A 20,096-nucleotide genomic window follows, 5' to 3' on the forward strand; every position below is an offset into this window, starting at 1 on the left:
TGGGAAAGAAAACTAAAGAATGAAGAAGAGTAAAGCGAAAGAATAGAAAAAAATGAGGCAGTTCTACAAAAAAGCAAAAATAAAAGAAACTGATAGAAAAAGGTTGGGAAAAATAAGCCATGAGAACAAAAAATACCACTTTTAAAAGAAGACCCTCCTCCCACATRGTATTACCTTAGACTTTTTTTGTTTGCTAAGGTCTTGAAACTTCCCAATTCTATTAAATGGACCATTTTGCATCTGAACTGCTAAGGATGACAAAACAATGCTGTCATTCCTCCAAAGGTAATTGCAAAAATAGCAAAGCCCTAGACACAGTCCCTATAGTAATACTTGGTATAGCCCAGGAAAGACTGGCAAGCTAAGTGTACACCAAAGAGCACAAAATGCACAGAACCAAAGAATGTGTATCTGCTAACAATGCAGGGCAGAGAAGTATATGAAAAGCTTCTGCTTTGCAAAATGTGTTCAACATTCACTTCAACATGATACAAGCTCTTGAAATAGCAGCTCTTCCTGCTCCACCCCCAATCAAGGAACTGAAAGAAGAGAGCGAGACAGACTCCCAACTATGACTRGGAAATTTTATTTCAGTGTGCAGTCTCTCCTACTGCTAACTTTACTGACACAGAATCACTTCTAGGAAACAGATGTTACATTTAAATAATCCACCAGTAGCAATACTGTAGCAAAACCATAAACCCAAAGGTATTTCTATTGAGTCTGTATCACAATAAGAAATTATCACCTTCACTCACATTCACAGAGAATCTTTCCTTTTGTTTTCCAAGGGAAAATTGATCATCTGTCTTTTTAGTGTTTAATTTTCTTAGTAAAAAATAGTAAAAATCATGAAGTTGGAGAACAAYGTGAACAGCCGTGAGTTACGCTAATTCTAGTAACACAACATGAGCAGCCAACAGCMAGCAGCCARCAAGCACATTAAATTCMGCTAACTTACAGTATTAGACAAATATTTTTAAAGAATTACACTGCATTATTTAGGAACTTCACCTGAAATAATAGTATACGGTTAGAAAAAAGTCATTCTTTGCCAGTATCCCTGTCCTTTTTCTTCCATCAGGCTGGAAGTGAGGGGTTCAAAAGTCTGTGTTCCCAAGATTTCTGTTTTTCTCACAAAGATCCTGTCATCTCACCCCAGAAATACTTTCTACTTTAAGAAGTTTAAGGAATAGCTTGGAACAAAGCCTTTTTTTGGTTGTAGTTTTGGCAGCRTTTTATTTAGGCGAGCTTCAGCAGTCCTCAAAGAGGATCTCTTCTTGGACTTAAGACACTGGCAGAACACAAGCAGACAGCCTGAATTTGCTCAAGACCCACAGTGTCTTTCTCTCTATCTTGATTGAAAAAGTGCCAGTCTTCAGCAGCATTTCAGACCATCTCTAACAAAACACCRAATACTCCCCAAGATGTCCAACTGATTTTGCAACGCCAGCACCACCGATGGCAGCAGGCACCTCAGGAAATTATTCAATCATTTCAACTTCCATGATAATTTTACCCAGCATTCCCAATCTCTTATAAGCAGCATTTGCAGTACACATTCAACCCAAAAATARAGCAGGCACATCTGAACTTGCCCACAAGCTCACTATTTCAAATACAAGACACATTAAAAATATTGCTGACAAAAGCTACTTTCAGAGTAAAGTTTTTTATTATCTGCGCATAAGATAGCCCTGAGCAAGGCAGGCAGTGGTGTTCAATACTGCTCAGATCAGTGGAGATCAATCTCTTGGGCAAATTTCTGCAAACAGAGAGCTCAACTAATACACAATCTATACCTTGCTGAAATAAGTAACTTAAAAATTAAAAAAAAAGGCCTGGCTAGAGAAAATATAACTTTAAAAAAAATAGAGAAATGAAAGGTGGAAGGAAAATGTTTAATGTACATTATGAACATTTTCTGTTCCTACAGAGGGAGAAGGCTATCAGAACAGTATCTAGAGACAAAACACATGATTTTTTTTTTTTAGTTTGAAAAACCAAACAAAGCTCTATTCAGAAGTATCATGAAGTCCACAGGCAAACTGCTGATGAGCATATCCGGGGGGCAACAACATCACACATTTGRTGAATCAATCACACATATCTGATGAGTAACAGAAGGCAGGAGAGACTGGGAGCCACAGTTATCTACAGGAAAGCTCCATCTCACATACAGAGGAGTTTAGTCTCCTGTGTACTTCTACAGACCAGGAAGATTAAGAAACAACRTAAGAAAACCAGCAAGCCCAAATAATTTTGCCCTCTGAGTCCTGATGAACTGACTGCAAGGAAATGCAGCTYATTGATGCTAATTTTTATTAGACCTTGAAATCAAGAGTAAGTGAAGAGTACAAAAGTTATAAAGCTGAGCCAGTGACAAGAAAAAGGGCCAAACCAAAGGGCTTGAAATTMATCTTGAGAAAAATTAAGAGGGAACTAAAAGCTATTCTTTCAATAACAAACAGAAATATGAGTAGATCAAGAAATAAACTAAGTCCAAATATGGGGGACACTGGAAACAAGGTGAAACACAGACTATGATGGATTGTCAAATTGACTAGAACTGGTCTACYATACACCCTAGACATGGTAACTCATGTTAAAAAAAAAAAATCAAGGAACCACCACTGACAAGAAGGCAACAGGTATTTTCCATGCAGTTTATGTGGTCTTCAGTGAAGGAAAAAAATAATGCTAGACTTCCATACAGCACTGATCAAACCAATCTACGACCACAATTTAAAACCCACAACATAAAAAACCACGGAAAATTAAAGAGTATAGGAAAAAGCATATTGCTGGAGAGTATTTGGGCTTTTGCTGTACCTCTTGCTGTTAAAGTAATGATTAGAATCAAATATTTTAAAAATAATTCAAAAATTACAGTAACTATTAAAATAAATTGACAGAAGAAAAGGTAAAGAGTCCACTTTTGGATTCACAAATCAAACTCTAAATTTTTAYATCATACTAGTAAAATTTTAAGTTAGTGGGAGCTTTGTGTTCCAAACCAAAACATCCAATTTCAAACAAAATTTAAGACTCTGAAAAAGCTAAAAATATATAAGGAAGAAAATTAGTTGCCTCAGAAGTTGCATAGAAGTATATTGAAGCAATATRACAGAGAGCTCAAGTTAAATTTGCAAAGAAGGAAAAAAAAAYCCAACAAGAGATAAGAGAGAGGGGGCCAGAGACTGACATCTGACTGTAAGGCATAATACAAGCATAACACATGATTATTGCTGACTAAAATCTCTKGAAACAGAAAAAGCTCCTGCCTTCTTGGTAAAATCTTGGATTTGATTATCATTTTAATTAAAAAAAGATGGGATATCAGTAGCATCAAAAGTTCTGGAGTCATTGTCTTACAATAAAGTGAAAAAAGATATAGAAACATGCTGTGTAAACAATTAATTCTTCTCTACCTCAATCTCTCTAATCTTAAAACATTTCACAGCAGGAGAGAGTCCTCAGTAGGATGAGAGGAACTCACCACACAGAATTACAAGACATTTAAGAGTTATTTACATAGAACCATAACAAAGATGAACACTTCTCCTCAAACACAGACACAATTTTCCTTTCCAATCTATTACACACAAGAAAAAAAATAAATGCAGATAGTATTGTGAATTATGTCACCTGCTATTTCACAAAAAGTTTGGGATGCCTCAGCAAAGGCTGCCACAATAGCTTTTCACTGGCTTTTGCAAGGCTCAGTGCTGTCACTGAATTTGTACAGCTCCTAGGGGCATGCAATCCCATCAGCTTTCTGGAAACAGTCTATTTTTAAACATAAAGCAAAGTCAACAAGGACAACTAATTTTTTAATGTTTACAGTAGAATATGCCTAAATTTAGACCCTCAAACCAAGGATAATATCCCTCAGCARGGGTCACAAATAATTTTCAGGATTTTCTCTTAAAACACCATGATCTGCCTCATCAGTAACTTTCAAGCCAGACTTTTTCAGCTGCACATAGGAAAGACTAGAAATAGATGGTCATTCATGTCACACAAAGCATAGCACAAAAAAATTCACAAAACAAAGCAATTAGCCCCTGCAGACCAGTAAGGTACCTAAACACAACTAGCTCATGAAGATGAGCTTTTTTTACCTATTATGCACCAAAGTGTGAAAATGCAYTGAGATTGTTTGAGACAACATTCTCCAAAGAGAAACAGTACCAACCGTGATAATTTAGTTGGCAACCATGTCAGAATGTGCAGCGGGAGCAGGTGGCCAAGAGCCCAGCGCCACTGCTTCACTTCCTCTGCCAACGCCGGAGGAAACTGCCAAGTTACAAGTTACCTGCTCCTCAACCCTTCTGCTTCTCCCATCTCCCCAACAGCAGGAGAAAAAGAAATGCTGTGACTCATGTCTTTATTCCCTAAAAACCTTACTGCCTTCACACCTGCTCAATAAAAGCTCTTTTCGGAGGATGCAAATACAAGGGGCAGCACTCTGSTACTGAACAGCTCCTTGCCCTGGTCCTCCAGTAATGCCTCCCAATGGGAAACTTAAATCGTGGATCTAATGCATTTTCTCTTACAGCTAAGAAAGCAAAAGCGTATTAGGTCTCTGTGCAGCAAGTCACAGTACAAGATTTGAAATTAAATTTGTAACAAACAGTTCATTCACAACAACTCGTTCCAAAAGCATCACAGCTCAGGCTTCCACTCTATTTAAAATTTCAATTCGTAAACGCCAAAACTTGTTTTTAACTTCAACATGAACTTACAGGGCGCTATTCTGATACGAAAGAAGMAAACGAACTGAACGATAATCACTTTAAGTTAATGGAACACATAAAGATATGGAAAGTGAATTACAGAGTAGAAAAAATTTCTCTTGCTTAGCCTTAAATTCTCATTTMAAGAAAGCTGTACAATCAGTTGGASAGAGTTCAGAGAAAAGACAGTCATGCAGAAAGAGTCAACCACAGAAAAACAAGGTCTCAGAGAAAGCACTTCAGGAATTATGAGAAAAGAAAACGCTGAAAGTAGAACTTCATTCAAGTTATGCTTAAGCGGCTTTGTCTTTTTTGCAGCAGTGCACTAGGTGAAAATAAGGTTTTCCTTCCTAGAACCAGCCTGAACACAGCACTGCTGTACCTCCCGTTCATTTCCCGCACCGGTGAATTTTTAAACGCACTTGCCCCAAAAGTTACTCAAGGTCTAAACTTCGGCAGAGAACCGGCAGCAGCATCCCGACACATCTGCGGGGGCCGCCTCCTGCCAGGGATCGGGAGCGCCCGGGCCCGACTCGGGGCTGTCTGCGGATCAGAACCGGGGCGAACCGGGCCGGGCGGGATGTGGGACACGCGTGTCGGGAGCCCCCAGTCCCGGGAGCGGGTCACTCACGGTCTCTGGAGCGGCTCCTCGGGGAGGGAAGCCGGGCCCTGCTGCTGCTGGAAGGAGCGCAGCGACTCGAAGGCCTTCGTCAGCTTCTCCATGGTGGCCATGTCCGCTCCGCCCGCGCCGGCGGCACCGACCCGCGCTCCGACCCGCCCTGTCACGGGTGCCCGGCGGGTCCGAGTGCTGTCCCGCTGCCGCTGGCGCCGCCCCCGGGCTCGCTCCCAGCGCTCTGCCGGGGCTGTCGCGGGGCCGTGCCGGTCACAGCCGCGATGAATGGGGCGGGCGCCGCTCGGGACCGCGGGCGCCTCCCGTCCGCCCCGCCGCCATCTTGGATCCGTCCCGTCGGTCCCCGCGCGCCCGCCCCGCCCCCCAGAGCGCCCCGCCCCCCGGAGCGCCCCGGCCCGCGCCCGTCTGCGCATGCGCACAGGGCACCCSGGCCCGGCGGTGCGCGCGCCTTGCCGTCCGTACACACGGGCACGCGGGCTGCCGGGGGCGGGGCAGCAGCGAGAGCGACAGGCGCTCTGACCAATCAGCAGGAGATGGGGCGGGGCCCCGCGCGCCCCCTGCCGGCAGTGGGGGCCGTGCCCGGGAGCCGCGGGACGCGCTGGGCACCGGGCTAGAGCCGGGCACGGGACGGGCTGGGTGCGGGGACGGGCCGGGCAGGGCCGGAACGGCCGCGGAGGTGCCAGCGCTGCCCCGGGCGGGAGCAGGCGGGCACCTGAAGCACCGCTGGCCCTGGGAGCCCCTGGCACGGCCCCGCAGAGAGCCGCCTTCTCGGCGGCACCGCACTGTTCGCCCCAGCCAGGCGAGACTGCCCGCTCTGTGCCCCTGTATCAGGAGCGCACAACAGGTAACGCGACAGCCCCCGCAGCACAASTGCCGCCCCAGGCGCTGCCGGCCCTCCGGTTTTATTTTAGACTGCAGAGACACTTACAGGAACAGGACACTTAAAACTTGGCAGGGTACGTGCTGGCCTTTCASTGCTCCTCTCCCGAGTGAGGATTTGCTTTATCAGAGGATACTTGCACTCACAAAGTACATATTAAACATGCAGGATAGAAGAGAGGCAGTACAGAATATTTAAATCGTTGATTCGATTACTAAATACTTGGAAAAAAAATCAACAGTATTGTGASGTTTCCAATTACTAACACGGATTTWAATACATCTACTTGCTAATACTATTTTGACTGACAGCTGATAAGAACTGACAATTCAATTTATCTCGTACACATGAAACTGTTTCAAGCAACAAAAATGGAGAACAGCTCTTGGAACTTCTACGAAAATTGATTTCCAGTAATTGAGTTTGGTTATTGTTAGCAGACATGAACMAATGAAGCAAAGCTCATGTCTGAATATTCACACCAACAGAAGCCATAGACCACATTCTTGCCAAATATTCAGTAGAACAGTGGTCTGCCAGGTAACTTTGTTAATGAATCTTCATGAAAGACAAACTACTTGAATCAGTCATCTGAAAGTAAAACTATCCTTAGTCCTGAAAGCAATTCAACTTGGAGCAAAACCTTAAATCACTGGTATAAGTGTTACAAAATGTGAGCTTTTAAGGTAATTGGGTATTTTACCCAATTATTTTATGGTAAACCTTTCAGAAACAGTCGCTGGAMMATACAGATGATCATGAATTGTTTATTTAGCAAATGATTCATGAAAAAAAGATGACWGCAGAGCTGGAATTCTGCACACACTGTGCATGTGCAACTCCATACTTCAAAATAAACTGAAGCCCATTAAAAAGAGCATAAGGTCTTATCAAAGAYTAAACAAGCCACCAACCAAGTCAGCTCTCGCCAGCCTGTTTTGAAGCTTTAGATCAAATGTGTGCCAGTCCCCTATGKGCTGCTGACTCACCGGCAGGAGCGTCAAGGCAATGCCTGCCCACAAGCTCACAATGCTCTTTGTTGTCCTTGTCCTTCTGAACTCTATCGGCACTGTGTGGCGCAGTAACTCTGAGCCGAGATAACTGGAAGGTAACTCAGGGGTATCAGATTTTGCTTTGGTGAGTACCTTATCAGTAGGYTCTCCCAGTCTACAYTGACTGATCCATGGTTTTGCATGTATCATGTCACTGATCTGCCCCACACTCACAGTGACAAAAAAAAAGTGGTGTAAAACAGGCAAGGGGTAAGAAAAAGYAAGGCAGGGTTAGAGAACAGCCATTTTAGTAAAGTCGGCGTTGCCTCAAAGAAAAATGAAGCCACAATTACCAGTACATACCTAAAAGATTATCTGAAATTTAGGGGATGACAATTAATTAATCACAGCCTTCAGGAGAAAAAGAAAAGAAACGTGCTCTTACCTCRCCTCTAAGGTTACCTCTTATCTGATGTCTTTAAGAACACGTTGGATGAGCATGTCAAGAATATTTTTCACCCTATCCTGAAGTGTCCCAGTTTGGCCAACATTTCCATGAACAATTCAGCAGTTAATTGGTACTACTCCRTGAGACTGCTGGCCCATGTGGTTTCGCATATGCACAGATAATCTGCAATATGTCACAGCACAGTTGTATCCTTGTTAAGGTCATTTAATTTGAAGCTCTGTTGTAGAGCATTTGGGAGCTTTGTCCTTCAACTCATGTCATAAAATTACAATAAATGTGCTAATAAAAAACAGCCATCCTGGTAATTCTGTCTTTTCACATGGAAATTTATGCAAAAATCTAGTTCCAGACCATGAGATTAGGTATCAATTGAGCCAATACAACAGAACTAGGGCACTTTTTCCTGGATTTGACTATCTTATATTGGTAAAAAACTTACAGTATGCAACAGAAATTTTCTGCTTCAAGAAATTGCATTTTTTTTTTTTAAATTACAATTTATTTTTTTTTATCCCAGCTACCATGATAGACATGGTTAACAAATCACATTAGACAGTAATACATGTGGTTGAAATATGTGGCAGTGTTTTGCTTTTATTTCAGGAATTACAATGCTAGAACATCCAGGAAAACAGCTCACACAACAGCTCACACAGTCAGCGGTTTGGAGATGCAGGAACCAACACATCACATTTAACAGTCAGCTTCCTATGCTTGGAAAGAATTCTGGTGTTTTAGATGCAACCAGATCATGACAAAAAAGTTACCTACATCTCATCTGCAAAACTTCAGTTACACCACAAGAACAATTATGAAATCATAAAGAATTGTTCATTCAGCAGAAGAGACATCATGATCACCAAAATAAGCCAGGCAGGTAATTCAAATCAAAGTAAATACAACTTCAGCTTAAAGATGCTTTCCAATAATTCAAATTTCACTTCCTAAAGGGAAGCATTTTCTGAAAATCTATATTAAAATGAAGATGATAATTCCAATTTTAAATTCATATAATGCTGAACTGTAAACCATAGAAAAATATTACTTCTGTTGCCTTATTTCAGTAACTTGTAAACAAGTATTCTCTGTACATATKGCAATGAAAAAACCTTACATCAGTATAGTTTGAAAAATTGAAGTGCATCCTAAAAATGCATTGTTATTGATTTATAAGCCAGACAATTTTATTATTATATGGAGATAATTCTCTTTCATACTCAAAAACATTCAGGACTACCGTTTTAAGAATGATTTGGGGGAAAAAAAAAGAGACAACAGCTATTAAAGGCTAAGGTTTGTCAATAACGCTCTTGCTATTACAGAAATACCMCAGGTTTTCTCCTACTTACTATTATTTTTAAATGCTCTTTTTTTTAGCTGAGACTGTTTTGTTGTTTTTATAATCCAGAAACAACACCATTTCTATTATGAACACATCGCAGGGGGAAGCTGACAGCTTTTTTAATTGAAAAAACCAACCCTGAGGCATGAAATTTCTATTCCGTTGGTCACAACATTGAGAAGCATTAAGAGAAACCAGTAAGATACTGGTACATTGTTTCACAGTTTCTGAATTTTCAGCTAAATAGAGAGATTGATGAGGTATGCACAAGCAGACATTAGGATTTACATACAGAAATGCCTGGAAATACACACCACAGAAAAGAGGGGCTGATCTCATGCAAATAACTCCATGRAATTCCATAGGTCTTTCCCAATCTTGCACCAGTAAAACAAATCAGTTAAGCTGTTGGATTGTCTTGCTGCTATTAAAGCCTTCTAACACATGGGTCTAGAGAATAAAGTCATGCTGAATTACAAGAAGCTATGTTGGCTTCCCCCATCCCACCCCAAACAGTTTCATGGAAGTAAAAGGCTACATAATCAGTAAACACAACCTGCTACCTTCCCCCTTCTTTGTCCCAGTTGTGTCCTAAAAAAAATCAAGAGYTAAGTTTGTATTAAATTTATTACACGATGATATTTTGCTTTCAGGTGTTCTCCCCTCTCCTTAGCCTTTCCTGCTTTCAAGATGCATCTTCAAGCTCCTAATACTCCAGTAAAGACTTTTAACTAATGTTAGTTATCTTAAACAGCATAACACCTTCACCTCCATGCATCGTGTAAGGACAGTTACTTTGATCCTTTCAGTCTTTTGTTTTTTCTAATTATTTAGGGAATTCATATTAGATAATATCTAGTCATTATTATGTTCTTGTATTTCTAGCCAAAAGGGACAGGTTTGTAGTAGAAAAATATCATCTTGAGCCTATCGGGGGGAAAACAACCAATCAACCAACAAAACAACCAACCAACCAAAAAAAAAGCAAACCCCAAACCCAACAGAAYTTAGGTCAAAACCAATTCAATAGTACTATTCTGCACTTAAGAAAAACTTGAGAAATTAAACTAAGTAAAATTTCCTAAAAACAAACAAGTTCTCACTTTTTTACATGGAGTTACTTTGTCCAAAGAAGCAGACATGAAAATAATCACTTTTTAGGAACAATTTCCTTTTCTCTTCATCTAGCCTTCTTTCTTCACAAATCCCTGYAGAATATGTGTTAAGCCTCAACCCTCCAAAATGAAGTTGATTTTTTTTTAAGTGAAGATTAATCTCCATCTCCAATGCTCAAAGAAAACTTGAAATACATGATAAATAGACTTTCCATCTTTTTTTAAAATTTGTTAAAGCAAATTCCTCTATTTTCTTCATAAAATTTACTCTATTTGTGGCCATTGTATTCTTCCCCAAATTTCAAGTTAGTCTACAAAGACATTAAATCCAGACTGTCAACCTGTGTGTCAGGTGTTTATACAGACATACAGGTGTTTTTCACCTTTGCCTCAGAGCAGCAAGCCTAAGATCTTTAAAATTCAAACCCCTTAATCAGAGAAACTATGATTTCTCCAACCATGTACATATGTGTAAAACACTTCTGTTACTTCCCCATTTTTCCATTCCCAKCTTTAAAATTTAGAGTCCTTCTATTGCTGTGGTACAAAATAAAGAGGGTCAGGTCAGACTGCCAGCTCATTGTCTCACACATAATTGCTCTAGCCAACACCCTTACTTCAAATATTTCTGTCAAGCCTCCCTTCACTATTACATCAGACCATCTTCCAGTAATTCATTCAAACTCTCTGTGCCAATTTCTCCCTTTGTATTCTCTAAAACAGTAATTTTGCTGTCTTGTGTGCTGTTTTAGACTGGAGGGAAAATACACTGAAAACAMAGGAAAACAGTCTCATTTCTCATTTCTGTGGCACAGTAGCCAAGAGGAACAATTTCAGAGAGACACCAGATGAGCCCCAGTAGAGTACTGCAACATACTGGTTCTCCATTTTTCTCAAATTCTAATCCATTAAAACATTTGTCTTTAGAGACCAAATACAGTGAATTAAAACCTGATGATAGTCTTGAATATCAAATATATCTTGTGAGTTTCYCAGATGCAGCTGAAGTTTCTTCCAGTGGGTCTGCTGATCACAAACAGAGATCTTTCTGAGATGGGAGGCTAWTCATTTGCTTTGTGTGTACAATATATGTGTGGTCTGGTTAGTGCCCCAGAAATTTGAAAGGAAAAAACTGCATGCACAGTTGAGACAGATCTTCAGAATACAGAACAAAATATTCAACTAAGGTCATGTCTCCAACTCCAAGGGCATTTCAAGTACCCAACTCAAATTTTGAAAACAGAAGAGGCTTTCAATAAAATGTCCTCTTTAAATTGACTCTCATACCCAGATTAATAGTTTTACTGGAAATTTTACAAAATAAGACATCTGACCTACTCTGAGTCCAGAAGAACGGCAAGCAGCTTTTGTTAGTTTTGCTAATGAACATCACGTAAACATAACAAACTTCAATACCAGCTCCACATCTGTGTTAAGAAACCATTAAAGGCATGTTTTAATGTTTCTGTTTCAAAAAGCTATAAGAAAAAAATATTTACATAATTGAATTCAATACTTAATGCTACTTTGCCCTTCCCCCAGTGGCAGTGATCGCTGTCAACCCTAGAACATCATTTATTACAATATAAGCAGAGAGCAGGTTAGAAAGAAGAGTCCATGCTTTTTTTTTTAACCCCTTACAAAACTGTAACATCCTACATAGAGTTTAAACCAACTTCATTTACAGAAAATAAAATAAAAAGGTGTCCCCACAGGTAAAAAGAAGTTCTTCTAGTAAAGACAACGAAATTTTCAAAATACAGTTATAAAATTTCAGCATAGGTCTACTTGCATGGCTCATGTCAAGAAACTGTATGGAGAGGAGGTGTAAGATGTGTAGAAAAGAGAAGAATGGATACTACAGATGGTTACAGGATGAAGATAAATGTTAAAAGTTTTCTTTATACAGAAATACAGAGAGAGATTCTACAGAGCCAGATAGTAAAGAGCAWTTCCTAATAGCAGGCCACAGTGCACTGAATTCCTTTTTTTTTTCTTAGCAGTTTCTTGAGAGATACATTAGGTAATAGCACTGCCATGCTGCTGGATAATACCAGAATGATTAAATTTGTCAGTACAGCAATTTTACAGTTAAGAAAACTGCTAATAAAGATCCTAATCAACAAGAAGTTTTACCAGGAGCATACAAAGTCAAGTTACATTGACATCATAGATATTATCTCTGTGCTTTAAAATCCTTTTAGTTTTCTAGATTCATTCCACTGGGAAAAAAAATAATCAAGATAAATCAAATACATACAGAAACACACTCACTCAAATGGCACTCATTGCTTTTTGTACAATTAAGCTTTAGTGAAAATATACATCTTAAAACAAATGAAGTACAAATGTACAAAAATCCTTGAACTCAGATAAAAAATATATATAATACAATTTGCTACAGAGATATAAAACATTTAACGTTTGCTCATTCTTTTCGATGAGCATAAAATGATTTAAAGTCTGGAGGACTCCTGCTCATCATCACTGCAATCAGATTTAAAGCAGACCTGCAAGAGAAGACAAACAGACAGCTCAGCTGCAGAACYGATACTACTGTTTTTTTGTGTGTTTTATGGGGCACAAGAAGGCTGGAGGGTGGGTCTTTTTCCAAGTACATTTTACTCCATCCTAACTAAATGCTTTRGGAAAAATCAAAGGAAGCCATAATCTCAACACCAAATCTCCAATCATTAAAATTTAATTTAACACTAAATTCTTTCCTTCTTTTAACTTCACAAGACAATTAACTGCAGTCCTATTAGTTCAAAACTCTCAAACCATAATTATTTTTTTAGGACTTCTTCTCAATATATAGAATTGTATCTTGGGACGGTATGAATCCTGAAGATTTTTGGCTGGAAAAGACTACAGAAAGACAAAAGMTTTAACTTTAGCTATGTGAAATAATTAGTACACTCAACCTTCACTTCTATTCCATTACTCTAAGTGGGGGAAAAGTGAATTTGAAAAGGTGAACTAAAAATGACAGCACCATTATACATTCCATTAGCATTGTACCATTTTAGAAAGGTGAATTGCCAGCCGAAGACAAAAAATCTCTTCATGCAATTTTAATACATGGCCCTGCTGTGGCTACTTACCGATATGCTCCTAGCTATTTCAAAATTCCATTTCTGCTTGAAAGCAAAAGTAATTTCTATGCAAGTGTTCACTACTGGAATATACTCAAGCTTCTCAAGATAATTCCTCTCTAAGTGCAGGCACACTGAGCAAGCAGAATTGTACAGAACATCTTCAACTGCAAATCTTTACAAATAGTCTATTTCTTACATCCTRTAGGCAATTACAATACATGACGTGTCTTCTAGGCGGTAAATGCTCAATTCTGTGAGCAAGAAATTCTTCAGCTTCTTCTACTAAAGAGTAGAAATCTGTATGTAATAAAAGGCTGTGCATTATCAGCTATGTAAAGATATATCAGGTTGTTTTGGTAAAGGCATTAAACTGCCTAAGGTATTTTAACATGTTTTGTTGATGCTTCTTATCATTCATTTTGGAGATATTTCTACTTATTTACTTATTTAATGGATATACACTTAATTTTGTTTATTTACTTATTTATTACTAGATTTGATACAGGGCTTTAATTATCTCTGAAGACATTTCCACAGCTTTCATTAAAAAATAGCAAAATATATAAAAAGCAAGACCCAAATTAAACTCYTTAGCAAAGGAGGGTCTATAGCACCTTCAGGTCTATAGCTTTTAACAGAACCCACTACCTTATTCCCAGGTAAATAGAGGAGGACAGAATCCTTAGGGAGGAAAACTTCCCAGAATTATGGGGATTGCCCTAATTTCTGACATGCAGTGGAGGGTCAAAGCCATAACAAAACAGATTTAATTTGTTTCAATATTCAGTGAACAACTTGTTTTTCTTATCACAAATTACTTTTTTTTAAAATTGAAGTTAATTTTCTTATGAAAGAAAAGAAATACCCTTACCTCTCCACTAAAAAGTCTGTGAAAGAAGCCTCTCTTTGGTTTAGGAGACTTCTCCCTGTCTGGTGACACAGTACCATCGGTTTCATATGCATTGATATCTTCAAAGCATCCCGTTTCAATCATCTTTGAAACATATGAAATATAAATGAAATATCCATAAAAGCCTCTCAAGTTCCAGATATTATCTATTTACTCTGGCTGGGTACTTCTAACACTTAAAAATTCATCCGTCAAACTACACCACTCACAGAGCTCCAAAAGGAGGCACAAAGTTGACATTGACTCTCCCTGTGCACTCAACAAATTGAAGAGCAATGAGAGCACTATCACACAGGTAGTGACAGGTGCTCCCTTGCTTTTTTGCATTCTTGCCTTTCTTCTGTCCATGATGCACTAAGAAGTTTTTAGAACCAAAATACCTTTCAGGTATTTTGCTCATTTCAGAGCAGTCCAGCCTAAAAAATGTAATCTCTCTATACCCTAGACTGAACTTCATCAATAAACATGACATGGAAGGAAAAAAAGATATAATGAAGATGGGTCTCTGGAGAGATGCAAGGGATTTTGAAATAATCTTTGTCTGTGTACACAGAAACAAAAGAAAAAAAGCCACAATTACTGGGTGGAGAAAGAACAGCAGGAAGAGTAAATGCCAAAATGTAACCAACAGGCAGGGTCAGAAGGRGGGAGTGGTTAATACCCACATCTAGCTGCCATTTACTGGTAAGGGCCACTGGTAAGGGCCTGTCACAACAGCAGGCAGCCAAATGCACACATCTTGTGGAGTGACAAAGGGCATAAAGAGGAATAAGAAGAAAGGCAGCCTGCTTTTGTTGCAAACCATGACATTGGGTAAATTATGGAATGCMAAGAGGAATTCTTGAGAGACAAAAATTTGAGGGACAGTTCAGTAATGTGAATTAAAAGAAAAAGTAAGCCCAAATGTACAATGACATCTGCAGTTGTTCCTTGAAGAAAAGGAACTGCCATTACCAGAATTCCACAACTACTTCCAACTTTATCACTCTATGTGGGATTAGTTATTATGCTGCAGTGCATTTTTTTAATTATTATATCATACTCTGAAATTCAGAATTACAACACAGCATAGGAAATATTTATTTCTCAAGGTTCACTGTTTCTCAGTGAAAACTTTGTATGTCAAATGACACCTTTTCAAATATTCTTCTTAATGTAATGTAAAAAAACAAAAGGAAAACAAAAGGGAATGTACTTTTTCCTCCAAATTGTTCAGAAATTGCTATTCTATTGTGTTCAAGCTTTAAGTAAAATGCAATCTGACTGGAAAGAAACTATACTAGTAGAATTCAAGACAATAGTCATTTCAGAAAGTCACGAACACCTTACAAAGGGAAGGCTTTCATAACAAGAACTACAATTTTAAGTAATTGTTACTGAGTGCTCTTGCTGAAACAGTTAAGAGTATTTGAATTGCATGTAGAGGCAGCAAAATTCTAGTACAGTATGCAGRATACTAGAATACTCATTCACTAGGCACATGAAAAAACTTTAAAGTCTGACTCAACTGATATTGAACTGTTTGTTTTGAAACCTTGAAAAAGGTGAGTCTGCAATTCTGTGTTACTGTCCCTTGGAGAATCTATTGATACACAGGCTATATACAAACAGCTTGCACTGCACCTATTWGCTTTTGAATACTTGGAACAGCACTGACTCCCTCTCCTGTGAACAGCAATAATGAATAACATGCGACAGAAGAAYGAGGAAAAGGTGGTCTTACTCATACTAATACTGTTCTGTAAGCTGTGCCTATGATGACAAGATGCCAGACTCTGTTTATGCAAATTTACTACAGATCTCAGATTTTAGCAAGTTGTTTTCAGAAAAATATTTTTTCTGAAGCCTCTCAGAAAAAATGACTAAAGCAGAAACTCCTTTACATCTTCTAGAAAATGTCAGTATAATTATATCTTTTATTAAATATTCTACACTGCTGTAGAAAATAATCATCTATGAAATGTACATTACCTCATTTTGCCAAGGGATTGAGACACAACCCGTGACAAATTTGGAATAGAAGTCATCATCTGTAGTATCCAGGTTCACTCCTTTTACTGTTGAGAACTGCTCAATGTCCAGGACATCTTTACAATAAACGGCACGTGGCTGCAGTACAATACAAGATTGCTTCATTAAAGTTTTGCATTTGGGGACTTTTTRTTTGGTTTGGGTATTTTTTCCCTAGATGAGCAAAAGTGAGCAAAATGTCTGCATTCTGCTGATCACCAAATTATGCTATTCTATAAAACAGAAATACAAAGACTCGTTTCATAAGGCACCTGTGCACTTCCATCCATCCTGCAAGTAACAGAAAAGAACTATCAAAACCAGAAACAGCTTGTCTAGATGTCTAAATGGTTGTCATAATTTRCTCATCTTCTGTCACCTTCCTTTCAACTTTGAAGTATTTTCTTTAAAGTTATTCCTCATTTATTGTGCATCTATGCAGCTATGGAAGTGGACTTTTAAGGGCTAAGAAATCAGCTACAAAGCTCTCTAGATAAATACCACTATTGTAAATTGTTTTGTGATCTCAGGTGAAATGCCATAAAACAATTAGTTATCATCAATAGCCACAATAGCATTCTCCTACCAACATAAATAACTTTAAAGGTCTCTCTCAAGTTCATACGAGTGCTGACATAGAATAATGACAGTTCTTGCCTTTTTAGATACTAATCAAATCTGTCTCACCTACTTACATCTGGCAAGAATGGAGGTTCTAACATGTTGGCTTCTAGCCTCTTGAAGTTGATGTTCTTGAAAATAGGATGTTGCTTCACAGCAGCAGCTCCTCCTTCAGTGCAGCCCAGTCGTTCCCCTGGATTTTTAGCAAGTAACTGCAAATATAGGGAGAAAAAAGCTGATTCATGGTATAATCCCACCATTTAAAAAAAAAACAAAAAAACTCTACATACAATGTCTTTCAATCAGTTAATTTTGCTACTTGGCCTCTTATTAGGTAAAATTCATCATGAATCAAAATTAATTGGAAACCAAACAACATTCAAGGAATAAATATATTTTCAATAGACAAAAGAATCCCTGAAAGCAGATAATTTGAAGATTATACCCAAACTTATACGAAAATATTTTAATTGATGCCATATTGAATAGACTTGACAGTACAGACTTTGCAGTAGGCTTTCCTGTCAGGAAATACAGACTTTTTTTTTCTCATGGGCTTAAGTAATGCACATTTTTTGCACAAAYCACAACAGAAAACTTGTGAAGCTGTCTGTAAAAATTTAAGAACAGGCAAGATAGAAAAAAAAAAAGGAGGCATTGTCTTGTAGCTACTGTTTTAGGTGAGGAAACTTGTGTATTACTCTGCCACCTGTTCCCATGCAGTATCCAAGTCGAGCATCCTATTGTAGTCCATCTATAACTAAAMGTGGTCCAAACAGTGCTGGACCATTTCATTCAGGTGATGAAAAACAATTTATRCAGCAGAACATCTTGAAAAAGTTCTGAATTCTTGAAGTTTGATAACTGAACAATTCATGAACAATCACATTCAYGTGAACCAAATAAAGGTTTAAGAAWTCCAGTTTTRAAAAATTTTCAAGATATTAAAATTATGTAGTTGGTCTCTTTWAAAGAATTAGAAATTTAATTTTCAAACCTCTACATCTCTTCACCCACCATCCTGCAGATGGATTTTGCCTCCTCTGAAAACTTGTCTGAGTASGTTTCCTGGTCTTCCTTTACTCTCCGGTCAATTTCATCCCGTTTAACCCTTTCCTTATGCTTCCTGAAGGGAGACTGTCCTTCAATCATTTCATAAATCAAACAGCCAAGACCCCACCAATCAGGACTGAATGTGTACTTYTCATTTTTGAGCACTTCTGGAGCTACAAAACAAAAACAAACACACACCATGACATTTCACTTTAAATCGACTAATTATATATGTATTGGAAAAACTCAAAGGTATTATTTTGGCCCTGTGCAGAGATGTTTTTGTGGCTCCACTGTACTTTGAAGAAACTTTCATTTCTACCATGAGGACTCTGGTTATATCCAAGAGAAAAATCTAATTTCTTTAATGCTTAAAACCAGTATTGTTTAGAAACTGAGAATGAAGTTTTCCAAAGCATTGAAAGAAACATATTGTCACAGTAATTTGACTGTTTACCTGTGACCCTAATTCTCTTTCAATCTCAGAAATAAACTAGGTGCTTCCTTGAAGCTCTACCTAAAGCTAGAATTTTCAGTTAAGTTTTCAAGTTTACCAGTAGGTTTGTAATTAACTACTAACACCTATGAATGCACACTATAACCTTCTTTCTTCCTTTAACATGTCTAGTAACTAAACCAAATCCAATACAGTTCTTATATTCACAGAAGCAAACTTTCTGGTAAAATGTAACTAGCAAAGGATGCTTTACATACCCATGTAACCAACAGTCCCAACACGTCCTCGGACAGTTTCACCTTCAGGAATCTGCACAGCTAATCCAAGATCTGAAATTCTGATATGTCCTGTTTATGTTAAAATAAATTATACATCATCAGCAAAAATAATAAAGTATTATAGCTTTTAAAACAAAAAAAATTCAATTGCACACCTCATAAAAAACCCCACTGCAAAGTATCAAAACATTCATATMCTCATAGCATTAAGTTTAGTTAACTTAACTAGAAGAGTTCTTTATTCAGCTCTTCCCTAAAAATGTGAAGAAAGAGTGGCACAGATATAACTGATTTTCAGAAAGTCATACAAAAATAATTTGTTCTTAAGCACTATAATTCCTAGGTCTGTCATAGGCTGCTGTTCTTCGACAAATAGAAATTAAAAATTCACATTCTGTAYCTAAGCATCAAACAGTTGTGTTTTTCCATTCTTTATACCCACCACGAGCACTTAGCTTTCTGACTTCCTAATGAAACTCCAAAATTTACTTTATTTATTCCAAATGTGAGAAAACTGTAGCCTGTACTGAGAGAACATGTTTTCCTRTAATGAAATATCCCAATAATGCCAAACCTGACTACTTGGAAATGCTATCCTCACTCCTACTCCAAACCAAGAGCAGCCCAGTCAATATCCTACTCAGAATTATTTATATTGTRACRTATCAGTTCAATTCTAGGATTTCCTCTTCATATGAATCACTTCTAAGTGGATAATAGCTTCAATTGCACTTTATCAGCCAAACTTCTCAAGCTGATGATCTTCCGCTATCATGCATGGTCTTTACATCAGTACCTCTAACACAGAAATCATCTGGCAGAAGACTGATTTGTCATGCACTGCTCAATGGGGAACCAGCCCAAGCAGRGCAATGGAAATAAATTCACCCCACTCTCCCTCACATTCCCATGGACTGATACAGTTTTTTGTTGGATTGACTCTGAACTGTTTCAAACACATTCAAGACATTTCAAGGCAAGAATTGTATTGACGTTATAATTTAAAAACACGTAAGATACTTTGTTAACAAAAATATAAAAGTATAGACAGAAGAAAGGAAAATTACATTTTCAATTCAATTTTAAAACAAAAAAAATTGTAGAAACATTCATTGTGGAAAAAGAAAAAAAGAGCAAACCCCACACTTATTTTTAATACTGGTTATAAGGACAGGGATACTGTTTCTTACAGAAACACCACTGATTCACAGAATGATTCAGGCYGGAAGGGACTTCAGAAAGTCTGTAGTACAACCTTCTGAGCAAGCAGCCAGCCCAAAGTGTCCAAGACTTTTTAAATACTTATTTAGAAAGCCTCCAAGAGTGGACACTGCATCASCTCTGTGGGTAGCCCATTCCAGTGCCCAAGTAACCTTTGTGCGTATATACTCTCACATTCAAAAAGCTCTACAGCATCAATATGAGTTAACAGCATACTAATTTCTTACACACACATGTTAGATAGTCAGGGGATGGAGAGAGAAAAGAGAGTGGAGAAAGT

General features: G+C 38.2%; 2 protein-coding genes across 5 annotated transcripts in view; both read right to left on the reverse strand.

The window, feature by feature from the left end:
* Positions 1–5,700, reverse strand: part of HTT (huntingtin) — a 78,577-nt gene extending 72,877 nt beyond the window's left edge. For both annotated transcript variants that reach the window (XM_057365284.1, XM_057365283.1), the window contains exon 1: positions 5,371–5,700. In XM_057365284.1, the coding sequence (XP_057221267.1) occupies positions 5,371–5,471 (101 nt within the window). In that variant the 5' untranslated portion in view covers positions 5,472–5,700. The remainder of the gene's footprint in view (positions 1–5,370) is intronic.
* A 5,896-nt stretch (positions 5,701–11,596) lies between these two features.
* GRK4 (G protein-coupled receptor kinase 4) overlaps positions 11,597–20,096 on the reverse strand; it is a 34,859-nt gene continuing 26,359 nt past the window's right edge. For 2 of the 3 annotated variants that reach the window (XM_057365286.1, XM_057365285.1), the window contains 6 exons: positions 18,575–18,664; positions 17,825–18,033; positions 16,882–17,019; positions 16,148–16,285; positions 14,138–14,260; positions 11,597–12,678 (listed from right to left, as the gene is read on the reverse strand). In XM_057365286.1, coding sequence (XP_057221269.1) covers positions 12,625–12,678; positions 14,138–14,260; positions 16,148–16,285; positions 16,882–17,019; positions 17,825–18,033; positions 18,575–18,664 — 752 coding nt within the window. In that variant the 3' untranslated portion in view covers positions 11,597–12,624. Of the gene's footprint in view, positions 12,679–14,137; positions 14,261–16,147; positions 16,286–16,873; positions 17,020–17,824; positions 18,034–18,574; positions 18,665–20,096 lie in introns of those variants that run through there. The other variant, XM_057365287.1, reaches the window with a different exon arrangement.

Source organism: Malurus melanocephalus, unplaced genomic scaffold (assembly GCF_030028575.1).
Source record: "Malurus melanocephalus ecotype Western Australia unplaced genomic scaffold, MMel_1.1 scaffold_50, whole genome shotgun sequence".
NCBI classification, from domain to species: Eukaryota; Metazoa; Chordata; class Aves; order Passeriformes; family Maluridae; genus Malurus; species Malurus melanocephalus.